Source organism: Solea solea, chromosome 13 (genome assembly GCF_958295425.1).
Source record: "Solea solea chromosome 13, fSolSol10.1, whole genome shotgun sequence".
Classification (NCBI taxonomy): domain Eukaryota; kingdom Metazoa; phylum Chordata; class Actinopteri; order Pleuronectiformes; family Soleidae; genus Solea; species Solea solea.
Window position 1 is genome coordinate 14401384 of NC_081146.1, and position 18455 is coordinate 14419838.

At 39.3% G+C, this 18455-nt stretch overlaps 1 protein-coding gene across 4 annotated transcripts in view; it reads left to right on the forward strand.

Moving 5' to 3' along the window:
• ulk4 (unc-51 like kinase 4) overlaps positions 1 to 18455 on the forward strand; it is a 72984-nt gene that overhangs the window by 14699 nt on the left and 39830 nt on the right. For all 4 annotated transcript variants that reach the window (XM_058647226.1, XM_058647223.1, XM_058647224.1 and 1 more), the window contains 4 exons: positions 1556 to 1639; positions 9818 to 9979; positions 11138 to 11323; positions 13453 to 13580. In XM_058647226.1, coding sequence (XP_058503209.1) covers positions 1556 to 1639; positions 9818 to 9979; positions 11138 to 11323; positions 13453 to 13580 — 560 coding nt within the window. The remainder of the gene's footprint in view (positions 1 to 1555; positions 1640 to 9817; positions 9980 to 11137; positions 11324 to 13452; positions 13581 to 18455) is intronic.

Genomic DNA, 18455 nt, shown 5'->3' on the forward strand with positions numbered 1-18455 from the left:
ATTTGGAATGGAACCTTAAAGTGTCCCCTGATAAAATCACATGCTTTGCCTCCCGTCTTCTCCTGCAGTGCCAGTCAATGACAACGATTAGCTATAGCCTCCAGTGCTGTCTTCATCCTCAAGGTTACATATAGCCTAGAGCCTTGCACAGAAGCAATGGAACACAGCAACTTTTCATAAAAAGATAAAAATATTGGTTGAAATAATCATCATTTTTTGGGAACGTACTGACAGTGCTGGTATGACAGTATATACAGTCAAACGTAGTTAATCAGGAAAAGTATGCCACATACATTCATCATGATTGGATGACCAATGGAATAGTTTAAACAAATAATATTTCAAAACACTGGTGGAGCAAAAATTCCAAATTGTAGTTCCACTTAATGAAATTGGTGGTTGGTTTCTTGTTTTCTAGATTTCATATAATGAGAAATGAAATACTACCCATAAGTTGCTTTACAGAGGCTGCTGTCTTGTGCTACCATGTTTGTGAAGCGGCCTGAAAGGGCAAACCAGCCATGGTGTGCATTGCTCATTTTGAAGCAAGAGGTTTTCTAGGCAAATGAAGAATGGCATGAGTCCTTGAGTCTGTTTTTAAAATCTAAAGTCTCACCATTAGAGATGTTACCAAGTGACAACCAGTCATGACATCACCCATAGGAGTCTGAGCTCCCCTTCTCTCCAGAATCACAATTAGTCGTTGCCATTTTTGCCATCACCTGCAACCAGGTTCCTATTGACGATACCAGTTGACATTGACGTCCACACATATGTGCCATCATTTATCATCTAAAGCAATTTTACAAAATTGACACCATATGCTATTGAAGAAGACCCGAGACTAGTGAATGAAACTATTAACTAGCGAATGAAACTATTAACTAGCGAATTAAACCATTAACTCATCAGGAAAATGTTAACTGACATTCTAAATCAAGTGAGAAGTAGGTTCGTTTTTCCATAGACTTCCATTCAAATTGAGTTATTTTTACAACATGCCCCCGCCCAGTGGTTATTTGATATTGTCAGATTTCCTGGATGGCTATGCCTATTTTTGTGTGTGTAAGAATCATAGACCATATATTTTATGGTCTATGATTCTTACATACCGGACGTTTAAAGCTCCTGATTTCATAAAAGAAGCAAACTAAAGATGTCACTTATAATGTCTCCAGAAAACCATAATGGAAATGGGGACAGTACTAATTAATTATCACCTGTTATTATAACCTGTGAATTTCAAATGAATTAATAAACAAGGAAAGTAAAAAACACATTATGCATAATGCTCACACATGAAATTGTTTTTAAAGTACAGTATGTTTATTCCTAGATATACCAACTAATCAAGATGTCATGGCTCCTATCCGCCCTCCCCAACTTGGCCCTGTCTTGCCCTTTCCCTTACTCCTCACTACTTGCGTCTCCTCCACATTATATATCTGCCTTGCTCTCACTCCCACTCTACTCCTCCAATGCCCCTGCCCCCATGCAAACCCCCCCATCCCTCCTCTTACCCTTTCTCCCTGTCTTTCCTATGCCTCTCTATCAGGAAGAGAAGAGAGGCTCCCCAGAGGGACTGTGGTTCGTTCCCGCTGCCGCCTACACTGGCTTAATGAGGAGCCTGCGGGAAGGGGTGAGTGTCTCTGTGTATGTCTGCGTGTGTCTGTTTTGTGTAGCTGTGACTAAGTCTCCCTCACTGTGTGTGCCTGCGAGTATGTGTATGTGAATGTGTGGCAGGGTATCCCTGTGAACAGTAATGATGAGGCAGCTGTGGGGGCCTAAAGCGTTGTTTGCCAGCTGTAAGTCAAGGGCATGCAGAGCAGTCACACACACATGCACGCACACACACTCTTACCTGCATCAAATACAACCCTTTACTGCTCAGCAGCCTGACCTCAGTAGCAATTAGGGCCCTCCAGACACATACACACATACAGTAGTTGGAGCAGAAGCACAAACATAAATATAAGAACTGTAGCTCTTTACTTTGTCATGGCTTCCCTCCCCCTCTTGCTAATCTATTTTCTACTTAATTATGTTTCTCAAAATCTGTTAAGAAATGAACAGGAAATTCTTCAGTGTTGAAATCTTGCCATTAGAGGTTGACCTTGTTCTGTTTTGGTTTGGACCTCATGCATCTTCAACAATAAGTGTTTCCTCATTAAGTCATTGTAGACATAATAATTTATTATGTTAGTTATTTAGAATTTTACCACTTGTCACATGCACAGTCAAGAAACACAGTAGTTTAGACAATGCCCTGAATTCTAATTTTGCTAGTCTCCCGCTCCACAAACCAATACAAATTAGCATGAATAACCAAATAAAGTCTAAATATTTGACTAAAAAGTTAAGTGCATGAGAAGAAAACTGTATTAAAAGTTAAAACACAAAGGTTTTGCTTACCTATATTTGTATGAAATTATGCAAAACAAAGTGCATTCCTACTCTATGATAAGACTATAATATTGTTCTTGTAGTGTTCTTACATGGTGTGCCAGTACTGTTGAATGAGGATTTATTTTGGTGAGTTGTGGTACTGATAGATGCAGTGGACAGGCAGAGGGAGAGAAGGAGATGGATGAATGTTGTCTTGTCTCTCTGGGGTAGAACCGGTCTTACTTTGGTGGCCCACTACAGCAGAATGAATATAGATGAAACTGGTCTGCACAGTTGTCAGCTCGTACCTACTGTTGCTTCATTACCACTGGGAGTGTAGTGGGGGGTAGATGAACAGAGGAGGGGTGCATGTGACAGGGAGAGGGGTTGAGGGGAGGAGAGAGGAGGTTGACTTATTTATCATTATTGAGCTGTGAGTGCGGATGGTGGAAACACACACTCACACACACACATGCAGCCTTAGGGACCAGACACTCATCCTCAGACCCACCCTGCCTCCCAGTTTCCATTTCTCTCTCTCGCTCCCTCTTCCCCCTGTCTTTCTCTGACTGGCTTTTTTCCCTGTGAATGCACAGATAAACAATATATGCTGTGAGTGTAACATAGCTGTCTAAATAGTCTAAATCTGGGATTATTATTTCTGCCGTTAACATGATACCCTAGTTTGCTACACTTCCACCGGCAACCTTATGGTTTTACTAAAATGAAGTATAAAGTAATCATTCGTCACACACAAATGCCATATATTTGTGCAACATTTCATAGATGCAGAGTAACAGAGTCAGTGCTTACACCAGCATTTTTGCTTGTTTGTTTTAACAGTTTTTTATTAGTTTCCCAGGATGTCAGTAACATCGGATTACAATATGCACATTATATGTATATATACAAAAAAGGGAAATAGTACAAAATATTTAATCTTAAAATTACACTCGAAAGGCCTAACCATCCCGCCATACAACCATACAGATATGGATGCAGGCAAATGTTGCAGAATATTCAAGAAAAGAAATGATATACAGTTGAAAAAAAGTCACCATTTTCTTATTAGCATATCTGCCATCAATACTATCTTCATTAATTATATTAATTATAACAATAATCATGACAAAACAGTTCCAATACAGATAATTGGTCAGCTTTGGTGTTTGTAGCTGTTTACTCTTAACATTGACTTGATAGCCCAGGTACAGTATATTATCAAAGGATTTTTAAACCTAATAGCCTCATGGGTGCCCCAGATTTCTCAGACGTCGCTCAACTACAGTAGTTGGATCCTGAAAATTAAGTTTGTTGAGCATATAGCTGCTTCCTGAAAAACTCCTTAAAGCACTTCAGAGGTGATGGATAATTGTGGGTTTGTCACAAAGAGCAGCACCATTCACATTACACACGTCGATTTGATGATCCATTGTTGATGATGGGTGTTTAACATGAAGCGTCAAAAACAAAGCATGAAAAATGTAAGAAGTCAGCTGTGTTTAATCAAGGCGCTAGAGGGTCATGTGACTCATGCTTCTGTTGCATCCATCATTACAAAGCAACCAAAACCTGGGTGCTTCTGAGATGGTCACCCTCACTGAATTAACACATTAAACTAAGACAAATCAAAACAAAGACAATGGATGATCAGCTCCCCATTGTCCTCACAGCAGCTTTGCTGCTTGATGTATGTGTGAAAAAACAACGCCATGTCTGGGGACATCCAACTGATTCAGGAGCAGGATGCTGGACGATGGAGGTCCAGAGTTTACTTCAGGGTCAACAAAAACTCTGAAGTGCGAATGTATTTGTGTGTGCAAAATATGTGCATGTTAACTAGACCTGTAATGAATAATAGATTAATCGATTATTAATTGATTTCTAAATGAATTGTCAAATGTTTTGAGTATAATAGAGTAATAGTAATTAATAACAATTTTCAGATTTCTTTTGTTTTAAATGTGAATATTTCCTTATATGTAGCCTTAATGTCAAGGCCTCAATGCAGTTTTAAATGAAATATCTTAGCTAATTAGCTCTCCTAAGCCCATTCAGATGTTAAATGGGGCCATTTAAGATTCAGTAACATTGATTGTCTCTATTTGGTTTCACTTGGCCTTGAGTTGAAAAGTAAACACTTGTAAACTCATACACAGTTAAGGGGATGCTAAGATGGTGCCAGTTGCTGTGGGCTTACTTTGCATGCATTTTTCATGTAGTTTAGACAAGGAGTTTGTCTGCCCATGTGCTTAATGTGAATTCAGTGCCACACACTTTTCAACGCATGACAGCATTGAGATACAGTGCCAGGACCTTGTCTAATGCGCTCCAGGCAGTGTGGTTTTGATGCAATTTCTGACCTGCTGGATCGCCCCAGCCCCCTCCCCCACTGCTGCAGCTGAGATTTTACCTGATTTACAAGTAAAGCACTGGAGTAAGGGATGGAGATCATTGCACCAGAAGAAGGGTCGACTGGAGGGGCTGGGGTGGAGAATGAGGGGGTCGGGGTGGGCACATAGCCAAACAGAGCATTGTGGCTTTACCAGTGGAGAGGGGGATAGTGGGGGAAGGCATAGAGTGACAGCAAGGGAGAAAGAGAGAGGGGAGGAAGTTTTTTCTTTTTGAGGGGGGGTCAGAGTTGGAGAGGGGGATTGAATGGCATGGTGTGAAAGACAGGTTTCCAGGCCAGACTTGAGCTGCAGGAAATTATTTATGAGCATGAACAAGATGATGGTTCTGCTGCCGGTGAAGAAAAAAATTGCGTGTGTGTGTGCGTGCCGGAAAAAGAGGCGTGACCAGTATTACAGTGTTATAAGCCAAGGGGCAGAAGGTAGAAATCCCCTACACACACACAGGTTTGTGCAGCTATTCTAATCAGAACACTGCAAGATCCTAAACTTGAACTTAAAATACCTTTCTAATCTTAGCCCTAAATTAAGCAGTTCCTCAGAAATTAGATTCGGCCTCATTAGACCAGGTGTTGATACCCATGAAGACTACTTGTCCGGTCAGTCAGTTTTTATGCCATAAAGGTCCTTAAGAGGTAACAAATATAAGTACGTACACACACACACCACCAGCGGTGAGCCTATTAATGATTTATCACTATCTTCCACAAAGGAATGGAGAACAGAGAGGGACGCTGTCTAAACAGTCATGGGTCCTAGCCTTGTGTCTCTAATGTAGGATGTGACCACTTCACACACACACGCACCCACAGACACACACACACACACACACACACACATAGGCATTGTCCAAGTGCAAGCTGTTGTGTAATATAATAAAATAAGTAAACATGTTATTGATTGAATACTGATTTACACGTTTTTAAAATAAATTAGTGCCACAGTGTTTATGCACAGAAAATCGAGGGGAAGTTGACAACACACTGCATGTCTGGGTTTTTGCTTCCCATCAGATTGTATTCTGTACTGCATTTTGTCCGTCTAGGACAAATGCTAGTGTTCGTTTGCCTCCCTGCAGCTCTATTTCCTGGGCTGTGTCCTTGTTTTGTTAGCTAGTTGGCATGTTACTGCACAAGTTTTCATCTCTCTGCTGCTCTTTCGTCTCTCTGTGTCTTTTTGAACCTGTACTTGTTGCTCTTTCTGTTTTGTCCACATCTCTTCCTCTTTCGTCACGCCTCACTGTCTGCCTGTTAGCCGGTTAATCAGACTGTCTGTCTCTCCCTTTGAGTGTGGTTATTAGTGGTGTTAGATGTGCTGTGTGAGGCTGATAGATGAGTGCCTGTTTCTGCCATAGGGGCTCATTCAAAACCAGGTGCGCTGGCTTCTAAAGGACTTCAATTACAGAGGAAAACCACATCAGACATGTGAACACACACACTTGTGCACACACAGACATACACAAAAATCCTGTGTCACTTCATGTGATGTAGTTTTTGTTGATGTATATCTCTTTCTATTTGAGACTTAGAGGCCAGGTGCAAACATGTTGGGATATAAAACTCATCTACTGATCAGCACTTGAAGATTGGATTTTATTTTTCCATAGCCGCCAAGCTTTAAACTCTTTTCATCTGAAAACAAGGGTTTTTTCCCCATTTTTTTTTTAGCTTGAGGTTCAAAGTTGCCTAAATCATATCTGTCAACTCTAAGCTGTAAAATAAGGGAGACTTTAATTTAACACAATTGCCAGTGAGCCAGTACATCCTGTTGAAACCTGACGAAAATGATGGAAATCCTGTTTAAACTGGATAAATCAATGGGACAACATAAAGGGAGCTACATGATTTTAAAAATGGCCAAATTAAATTTTAGGAAAACTTAATTGAAAACTGCAGAGACAGAGATCAACAACAGAAATCTCACAAACTAAACTTCATACTCAAGACTTCTAAAGGTTATGTATTTATTTAGATTTTTTTTTACCTTTGATACAACTAATTAACTATGTTAATAAATATATACTGTATATTTTTTAAATGTAGAATGCACTGGAAAAAGACCTAGGGAACAGTTTCAATAACTAGTTCAATAACTATTGACGTTTTTTAATCAAACATCCTAAACCTCACCAGATGTCCTGACATTAGAGAGTTAACTCGATACGGTTTTACCAAACATACTGTGGAAACAAACAGCCTTAATGGGCCACTGTACAAGCTTCAGGGAGTGATTCCAGTAAAATGATTCAGACAGGTTGGGACATGTTTTAAACATCCATGCCATCATTTTCCAGTTTAAAGTTTTTTTGACTTTTCTTTTAATGGTTTTTAGTCTTAGTTTTGAGTCAAATGTCTAGTTAGCTAATGGATGCATTGTGGTTCACTCACTTTCAAGTTCCCAACAGAATGGATCAACACTGGTGAGCCTAACTTACCAAAGCGATACCATGTTTAAAACCAAATACCTAACTATTCTCTTTCCTGTCATCATCAGCTCATGTTAGAAGTTGTGGCATGGGGAAGGAAAGACAAAACTGTGATTATGTAATTTCCATGGCGTCAGGTTAAATGATGGATTTACACACCAACTTGGATTAGCCATGTGTGTTAAGAAAACAACATCTCACATGACCTTGTAGCCAAAATATTGGGGAAGCCATTGCAGCAACAAAATCAAATTTCTTTAAAGTCGGCTTTCTGCAGATGTGAGGTTCAAGTAGGACACTGAGTATAATATAATGAGCGTGTGAACTTGTTTCTCACACCCAGAGAAATTATAATGAGAATAACTTACTCTTTCCTCTGTCTCCTGCATTTCTCTCTCTGCATCATAATGATGGAGTTTTTTGCATGGACTACTTGTCTCTCACCACATGTAAGGGGAGCTAGCTCTCTCTCTCTCTCGCTCTCTCTCTCTCTTCCTCTTCCTCTCTCTTCCTCTCTCTCCCTCTCCCCCCCCCCTCTCTCTCGCGCTCTCTCTCCTTCAGTCTCTCCTCTCTCTTTTTTCTCTATGTAGTTCCTGGCAGGGCTACAGTCTATTAAATACACAGCCAGTGGGTGCTCCCCCGTGGGCTCATTAGTGAGCTGGCCCGCACAGCCTAGGGAATGCTGGAACAGACCATTGTACTGCTTCCCAGAGGGGTGCCAGAGGATTCATTATGTTGATGTGCTACGTAGTCGGTGTTGAATACATTATGTGATGTTGTTGGATTAATTGGCAGGTTATTTAAGCCATCCGTTATGATTAGAGTTCCCCTGTGGTTGCAAAAGACGTGTCTTTAAATTCTGTTAAATGTTAAATAACTGGATTACAGCGCGACCATTGATGGATTGTGTTTTTACAGACCTAAAACCATCACTTTGGTCAGGACACTAGGTTTCTACTGGATAGGAAGGCCTTTAATATTGCTGTTTTGGAATAGTGCATATCTAGGCAGTGATTGATGTAACTGTTTTTGTGAAAGAGAAAGTGAAAAAAGCAAAGGACCTGAGAGTCAGCCGTGTCAACTTTGTGGTCAGTTTGAATTAATGCCTGCTATAACAACTTTCTGGCCACACCACCTCATAGCAGAAGTGTTTCTAATCATTATCTATAGAAACTTTTCAAACTATTCAGCCTAATCCACATAATCCTCACCAACTGTACGTGAACTGAATTATACTGCAACAGTGTGGAACGTTTTAAGAAAAAGGGAGAGCAAGAATTAGAAGAAGGGCCATTTAAAATGCACAGTCTAGGAGAGAGGTATCGCATGGGTCTAGTATAGATCACAATTCAAGCTATTTGTTGTATTGCAAAAATAAATGTTAGATTCTGTACTTTTTAAGTTTCATTCCTTAAAGTTTTGTGTCCTTGTATGCTATCGCCCAGCGCAGTGTGAAATTCTCAAATAATGCCACGTTCTGTCACCTGGTCCCTGATAAACTGCCACCATGGGATATTTGTTTAAGATGCTGTTATGAACTGTTACCACAAAATATCCTTAGTTGAGGTTTATAAAAAGGCTCTATTATATTACATTAAATCTAGGGAGTGTAGAGTCTAAGTGATGTAACATAGTGAAACACGAACAATAACCTGACAGAGGCAATCACTTCTGTTCCACTTCCTGTCTCTCTTCACAATGACTTTCCTGGAAAAAAAACTAATTTCCTCAGCCACAGAGATTTCATTAGTCTGGCTCCATTGTCTGAACACAAACAACTATTCTCTACTGAGGGAAAGGTGTGTGGATACATGCAATATAAGCATATACACACACACACACACACACACACACACACACAACACTTGCACACTAACTCATCCATGCTCACACACACTGACACGCAACCTCCCTCTGTTCTTGTGTGGAGGTGACACTGACAAACCAATTTTATTGTGATTGCATACGTTCTATGTTCATCTGTGCCTGTTGCTGTTTCAGTTACTGACCTTTGAGTTTGTAACTTAATGAACCAGAGGATATGATACTGCACATGGCACTTAAATTATAAATAACAACAAAAAAACATTTTGTACACAGAGCAATTGGGTGGGCTCTGGTGTTAGGATACATGTTTGTTCACACTTACACAGTAGTATTTATTTACATATTAAAGACACCCACCACTTGGCCGTTCAAATATTAAGTAGTTGCCATGGGGCTTTTGTTTGCACCCTAGAGGCTTTTCTGCATATACTGTAGTACAGAAGTGTCTATGTCTACATTCCCTCTATGCATGTTTCTTAATGTTCCCACTGGTTATTCGGTTATTCTTTGCTCTTCTATGCTAAGAAGGGTCACTAGACTATGAAGGGTCACTGAAGTCAAAGTCATAATGTACATTTCTGTTGCATCAGTATGATTCCATGTGGGCAGACAGCACGCATTATTTTCTGTGTATAAAGATGTTTCTCAATCTTAGAGTTTGTCAATATTAACTTAAAATATTTCATTCAGTACTCATTACAATTATTTGTGGTTACTCTGCCATTGTGAAGATAAATGATCTAAATATGTTTGTGTGACTGTCTTACAGGACGACCCCGTAGTTCATCACATGGTTGCACATACCATAGAGAACCTCTCAACCGTCGTTTCTGTGTCATCCCACCACCTGTTTACATCAGAGATGGGCTCCGCCCTGTGGTTCCTGTTCACTCACTCCACTGTGGAGGCCGTCAGGGTCACTGCCGTCTCGGTTAGTTCATACACAAACGAAACAAAAACACCCACTTACTCACACAGTCATCTACTGAAGTATCTGTGACGGAATATGTAATATGGGTGCAATGGTTCAGCTGGGCCACGATTCAGTATGTCTGGGACATGGCTTTTGTTTGGTTTGTGCTGCACATTAGAGAGACAAAAGAAAACAAGCTTGATGATGATATATGATTCATATATGAAATAAAAAGTGAAAAATACCTTCGGTATAGCTGCAAATTATATATATTATATCAATACAAACATCAACTACATCTTTTTCCTCGTTTTCTTTCCAAAAGAAACAAACTAAATTCTTGCTAATGCAATTCTGCATTATTCACAACATAGAGTGCAACATGAATTCAGGCTATAATGGCTTTATTTGTCAGGTTCCTCTGCAAACACTCGAAAAGATCAGTTTGTCAACACTCTGCAAAGCGACATCTGCTGCAGTAACAATGTCCTGAAATTTTTCTGAATTTGTTTGAGATGTCTTTTTTCTGTTCAGTCTGATACTTTTCCACATTGCATTGTACCTCAGTGATATGAGAACAGCAGCTTGGAGGTGAATTTATGTGAATGCGCACATCCTTCACTGTTTGGAGAGGTTGGGGCGTAGGAGTCACACACACGGACAGCAAAAATATGGGAGTGCAGTTGTAAAAAAACATGCATCTCTTCTCTCTTTTCATGCGTTGAAAAAATGTTACACTTGGATAATGGACAGTTAAAGCTGAAAGCTAAAAGTTTATATTTTGTGACCGCGAATGAAAAACTCTTCTGACCAACTTCAGATAATGAAAATAAATTCATTTCTAAAAAAGGACAAATAGTGACTCAATGCAAAGCTGTCAACTTTGCTTTACCCAAATATTTCAAAGATTTATATGTGTATTAATTAAATGAGTCATCAAAGACAATTCAATTGTTGGACTCGGAGTATAATTCATTTGTATATCATGCAATAGGTAGAATTACAAAGATTTACTGCTCCATATTATGTCTCTTTGGAAATCGCTCCTTTTTGCAAGTTACTAACAGCTTAACTTCAGCAAAGTCATGTACAACAAGGGGGAAACACACAATCCCTACTACCTATGTGTGCATGCATGTGTATATATACTGTATCTCTCTCTCTTTATGTCTCCAGTCTCTTTCTAGGCTAACCCGTGTGGTCCCTGCAGTCTTCTTGGCAGTGATTGACACATGTGGCCCTGCGGCCATCTTGGAGGGTGTGGGTGGAGCAGGGGCCAGGGTCCAGCAGCACTTGCTCAATGCTATGGCCACTGCCTTAGTTACTTCACGCATCCAAACTCATCACTTCACACAGACCAAGGTATGTGTATAATTTCTTTCACACCTGCTAAAAACATATAAAAGAGTGTATGTAAAAATGGAAAATCCAAGCATTTCAACTTGCAGAAGAAAGCCAGGTGCATATAAGCCCATTGTTTTACAGCTCTAGTGTATAACTTCTTTTACAAAAGCATTGCGGCTTCTACCCCTGACCTCTTTGCCCCTCCTCTCTTCCACACACACATAGAGACGGCTCTTTTTTTTTCTATGGTGCTTTGGTACCATTACTTGTTCAGACTGCATCTAGGAAACTTGGAGCTGTGTGGTGCAGTGAACAGCATTAACTATGTTTGGCAAATGCAAGCAGTTGTTTAGGGAGCGCTTGATTGTCTTTGCGTTCTGTTGGCAGAATATGGATTTTCAATTATGCGAGAAGCCAAAATCGTGAATTAATTAAAATATGATTATGAAGTGAACATCCAGGTTTATTTTTTGTCCAGGTTTAGCTGTCTTGCTTTACTGGCACTGTGTGCAGGAATGTTACCACAGATGCAAAACTAAACTCTTGCTATTTTGAGAAAAATAGAGAGAGTCATGTGGAGCTGTTAGGCCTAATCAGCATTGCGTGAACTCATTTGACAATGCTGTAATGTTACATTTCTCTTGTACTGCTACATACACATTTTATAGATCTGGTGGCAACATCAGTGCAGAGCAAGGCTTGATGTATATATTGTTTAACATTTATGTTGGAATTTTTACTAACGAAGACTGTAGACACTACATCATGACAACAAACAGAACTACCTACTAGTTTCAAAAACTCATAGAGTCATGGAGTTTCAAAAACTCCATGACACTCTCTCTCTCTCCCTCTCTCTCTCTCCCCCTACCTCCTTCCCTCTCCCTCCCACATACATAACACGAACTGATGCTGAACTGTGCAAAAACTAATTTGTCAGGAATTACTTTTGTAATGTTTCAGAAGACAGCCCATGCAGTGTGCATGTGAAGTGCTAATCATGGTAAGGCAGAGGGCTAAAATTGATTAGAAGATTTTTCTATCGAGTCGAGCATTGGTAATTGACTGAACTGACTTTGTTTGCATTGAACATTTCCAATTTAACACCAGAATACAGACTTATTTCTTTAACTCTACTCTTAATTATACACTGATATGCATTCTCCCCCTCAACCCACACTCACCCCCTCTCTCCTAGGCACAAAGACAGACAGTCCAAGAGTTTGTTTACACAAAACTCTGTCTGTTAATGTGTGTGCGTGTGCGGACACACACACTGTTTTGTAGAGTGTGTCAGTATTTGGGCTAATTGGCTGAATGAAAGCACTGCAGCCTTCTACTTCAGCAAAGCATTATGGGTAGTGGGGAGGGACTTATCAGCTAGACACACACAGTACTGGGCTTTGAAATTAATTAACATGGTGTGTCACGCCATAGAAACACACACATATGCACACTCCCTCACAAAGTCACACATGGATGGACACACACCGTCTGTGGTGTATGGTGTTGGTGATAATGATAATGGTAATGTCTGCTGGCCAGTCTCACATTCTCTCCAACCAGTTACAGCTGCAGAGTGAATGGATATCTGCCTGAATTTGTGTATGTGCGTGTGCATGTTTGTGTAATAATGAGTCTGAGCTGATTAAGTTTTTGTCCTGATAGTTTTTCCATATTTTCAGAAAATGATGTTTTTTTTATCTTAAAGAAATTATTACATTGAATCCTTTAATTGCATACTTTATTCAGACAAAATACAGTCAAAATATTGTTAATAGGATAAACACATAACGGTACAGTGAAAACCGTTTTCTCTTCTTATCCTTCTAATCCTTCTTGCCTCATATGTAAACATTTAAGCATTACTTTGCAGTTGCAGAGCGTGATTTATCAGTTGGCTGATGGAACAGAAATGAACCAATCACAGATATATCAGTATTGGCGTCTAATCTAATATGACCTTTTGTTAACAGAGATTCAGAAAAAGGAAGAATACAAGAATCTCATTTTTGTCAGTACTGGATCATTTTAGTCACTAAAATGGAGTCCAATTCAGCCTGGCTTTACTTTGCAATGTTTTTTTGTGTGTGATCCACATACATTCAGGAAGACTGACTTGATTAATTTGTGTTTGTGTCTTGTAGGACTTGGTGTTGAAGGTGCTACACTGTCTCGAGAGTCCATCCAAAGTAACAAGAGCCAAAGCAATACTGCTACTGCTGCTACTAATACAGGACAACGCACAGATATTGCTGTACTGCTGTCAACACAGGTGAATACACACTCATGCACACAGACATGCCGTCCCACACTCAGGCAGGTGAAAGTCTGTAAGACATATTAATAACATGTTTTGTTCTCTGCCATATTTGTTTTATTTTAGCTCTCATTTGTTCACTTGTTATTGTTAAGTATTCAAAAGTGGTTTCATTTCCTGTCTCAAGTCTTTATAAACAGCTCTATGGGTTAAGTAACAGTTTATATAAAAGTTATTGGTATGGTAATCATCAAGGTCTGTCTGTGTACTCCTAATATGTACAGTATTTGGTCTGCACAGTCAGATGTTCTGCAAGAAACCATTGTTTAAACTGTCCTGTCTGTCATTTAATTTTAATTAATAATATTAATGTGTTTCAATATGAATATATAATGTGTAATATGTTAAACACAGTAAATTAATAATAATAAATAACTCAATAATGATCAGTAATCATAAAAAAAACCATACATTGTCAGTTTTCAGCTATTTCCAATGCAGTACATAACATAAGGACACCGAGGGTGAGGGTGATGTGTCTTTTTTACTGTTATCTTACCATATAGCTCAGTGTGCCCTCTTTCTGCCTGACTGTTTTGAGATTTGGACCAGTGAAGCCTTCTCATAACTCCAGTCAGTCTGTCAAACCACTGGCTAATTAGTTTCTCTGGAATGTAGTTGCCCATGTTCACACATCGAGTGAACTGTTGGAGAACAAATACATAGCATTTGTGAATTCCATACCAGGGTGGGATTTCTCTTTTAATTATTTAGCTGCAGCTTTCAGTGTGTGTTGTCTTCCCAACAATTAAATTCCCTCTGTAGAGCTTGGTGGGCCAAACCCATAATTTGTGTTATTCATTGTGAATGTACTGTATGTCATTTCTGCTGCTAGGGGTTTCTCAAAGGACCTAGTCTGATGATGTTGGGAAGCAATGTGGGATCATGGGAATTGTTGTCTTGTTTATAGGGATGGTTTCCTGTGTCTAATACAGTACTGATATCAGAACCTTTAAAGCGTGTTGCCTGTGTGTAGTGAAGAATTCACGCCATATTTAGAATTTATCACACCGGTTTTTACCTTTTCTTTTTCTTTGTATCCGATCTGGTCTGCTGAGCATTGTGTCAGCTTATCTCGACTTGTTTGGCAGTGAGTAGTCGTAAACTGATAACAGAAAAGACAGCAAACTGGCTAACTCATAGTTTGGAATATTTTTTCCTTCCTTAATCTGACGTTTCATAAGAGGTTTACTCCAGAAGTTCTAGCAGAGATGTGTGAAACGGGTTATGTCCTTAAAAGGCAACTGAAATCTAGAAATTGAATAGAAATATGGTTTTCTATGGATTTGAAGCGTGTTGGAACCAAGTAACTACATTACTTAATAAAGTATGAAACAAAGTTTCATTGTTTTTAGATATTTTTACATATAATGTCTTTAAATAAATTTGCTTTTGCACTAACTACCACAACAACAATTTAGATATTACACAGCATGTGGTTCCAGCCCAGCCAAGAGTCCCAGAGTCATTCATAGTAGCGAGCTATGACTTATTGATTGCAGAGGAGAAGAGATGGCACACTCAGCAGAAAACAACCGATTGTTGTTTTTTTTCCTTGGCATGCTGGCAAATGTAATCTCCACAGACATCTCTCAAAGCACACAATATGCAGTAAGCTTTTCAGTTGTATTTGTATTGACGGTCATTATGAGCTTTCTTGTGTCAGTGCAGTCAAATTTACAGATTCGCCTCAGTTAAATCGCTGTTATCCATCAGCCAGTGAGGCTGGCTGCTGTATTTTCATCGCACTGGGGAGCTGCTGACAGGAAGCCGGCTCTGACCAAAGAGAAGGCCAAATGGTCAGTGTAGTTGGGTGGACTGACTCTACCAAAAGCATCAGTAGTGCTCACATCTCTCACTTTTAATGAGGATTCCCAGTTAGACTACATTCACATTAATGACTAAGTCGACCCCTCACCTATACTGAGCCACAGCAGCAGATCATTTCCGACCAGGCATGTATCAAGTGCAGTTCCTGTATTTCAGATTTACTTACTCTGGGGCACTTTCAAGGATGACAGTTTTAAGTGGCCAGAAAGAAATGTGTGACTTTTTTAATTAAAACAAAATATGTTGAACATATTACACGTTGTGCTGATTTAGGGCTGGGAAATATGGCTTACAAATGCTGGATATTTTATAATATCCTGCTATACGCGATGTATCTCAAGTTCTCAACATATCTAGATATAAAGCTGGACACAGGCTTTTTTTTTTTCATGAAAAGTTTTCGTTTTCTTTGTGCTTCCCACAGAACAGTGTATTTACATACTTAGGAAACAATGCCTATTGTCATATTCTGCTGTAACACAAATAATCAGGGTTAAAATTAAAAAGGAATTGTTAACTGATATTTCATATTTCCTTTTATATTAATCTTTTACTCTGAATATTTAATATCATAGATTAGTGCTGCAGCTAACAAGTATTTTCATAATAGATTCATCTGTTTGATTATTGTCCTAAAAGTTGAAAAGTTATTTAGTCCTTAAAATATCCTAGGACAAATCTCAGACAATATCTTCATGTTCTAATATTGATGTATTACCCATCCCTTTGCTTAGTTAAATATATACTTGATAATAATAGTAACTCAACAGGGTCCTTACACACTTCCACACTTCCTAATTAAACCAATAAACACAATTTGCAGGCTAAGGTTTAAGCAAGAAATTACACTCAGTACAGTTTTGTGTTATTTAAAGCAGCCTGCTCTTAGACGGGGGACATTCTTTATAAGAATGCTGCCTGGGGTTGTTGGCAAGACACATGTTTTCTGTGTGACCTCTGTGCTAACTAGCACAGCAGCTGTGGGAATTGTAGTATAAATGTACATACCCTGGACATTCAGTCTATAATGCTTCATGTTGTAGCATTAGCGGAACTTCAGACGATTCATTAGAGCTAGTTGTCCTGTGTTTCACCCCACTCTAACTTGCAGTGCAGCTGTGAATGTTGCATTGCTCATATGTTCAGATGCATATTCATGAACTATATACAGAATATATATATACATATACATACATACACCCAGTTCCCCTGTTAATTTATGACCAGTTGGCTTTTCAGTTTGAAACAGATGCCCTAGATTACTGACATATGGATTCTTATAACTGTCTCTACTCTCTCTCCCTTCATTCCTTCTGTCTTTTTTCTCAAAGTTTTTCTTTTCAAAGAAATGCTTGAAGCTCTTTCTCAATCTCAGACTATTTTCTTCCTTTTCCACAAATGCTGTCTTAAATTGCACTCCAGACAGATTAAATTTCAATTAAAAGAGCATGGGTAAGGTTAATTTGAGCGGGGTTTGGTGACACCGCCAGCAATTTTCCTAATTATTTGAAATCACCAAAAATACATTGACTGTCCTACATGTGTTTTTGTAATTTCCTTTTAAGAACAATGTGTTACAATAGATTACTTCCTGTGCACCTTCCATCTGAACACTATAAATAAAGAATTATAATGTAAAGAATTATACTTCCCACATACATATTGCGCCATATCTTCTCGAAGTGTGACCCAGAAATGGTCTCTGGCTGAAAATGGGCACTCATTAGCAGGACTACATCATTTAGAGAGACTTCCCAACACCTGAGAGACTGCCTCATGCCAGTGCATCATATGCTAGAATTTAGTAATTAATTTTGCATTCTCATATGTAGATGTGAGGATAAAACACAACTAAACACACCCTCAATTTACACATAAGTCTGCATAATAAAGTAGTTTTTAATTTTCACTTTCTCTTCATCTCATTATCTCCGTCTGTCTGTCTTTCACTCTTACACAAAAGTATTTTCTCTCTATCTCTCTCCTCTCACTTGCTCTCCCTCTGTTCACTGTGTTAGAGCTGTCAGATTTGACCCGCCTGTCTCTCTCCCACCGAGCACACCGCCTGACTCAACCACACACACACACACAGACACACATCTTTCTCTCAGTCCTGCTTTCACCCAGGCACGCTGTTTAATTAGCTCCTCAGTGGTGTGAAAATGTGTGTGTGTTTGTGTTTTTGCCTGTATAAGATAAACCTATGCAGGGCTTACTGAGGAAGTGTCAGGATTGCCATTGGGAGTGGAGTGAGATGACTCTCAACAGACACAGTCTTGCAGTCACACACATACAGAATGGGCCACGTGTAGGTCAGGTGGGTGTGAGTACTTTGTAAAGCTCCCATAGTGACTGACAGAGAGGTGGCAAATTTCTCTTTATTTAGCAATCTGGAAAGATGGCTGTAAGACTAACAGGATGTCTAGCAGAGAGACAAATAAGCAGACAGCATGCAAGCATAGAGCTGAGTAGAGAGGCAGACTGGATAACAACACACATATTTGCACAGTTGATGGAAAGTTAGACTTTTTTATTTATAAAAACATACATTGTGTTTGAGGGTTATGTCAACACTAAATTCAACACATTAATGTAAATAGAATCATTTTGTGATGACATTTTGTACAAATATTCACACTGCTTTGAGGATTAAACTTCCAGCACCACAGTGACTCTGTGCAGACGTGGTATTAACATCCGTCCTCAGTGATGATAAGTACAGGTCTGAATCTTCCCAATACATCCTATGACAAATGTATCCTATGTATGGATACATTTGTCTACAGTCCTGAGCTGCCTGAATTCAATCCACTCTCAGGAAGGAAAAAACATTCAGCAGTTGACAGGATAAATGCTTCTTTTCCCCACCCGCCCAGGCACTGCAGCTGTATACGCACACATGCTCCCTCAATCAGGTCTCTTTAGTTTAGCTTGACAGAGCCAAAGGATGCAGCATACAAATAATGTTACATCATTTCTGTTCACAAAGAATAAACAGAG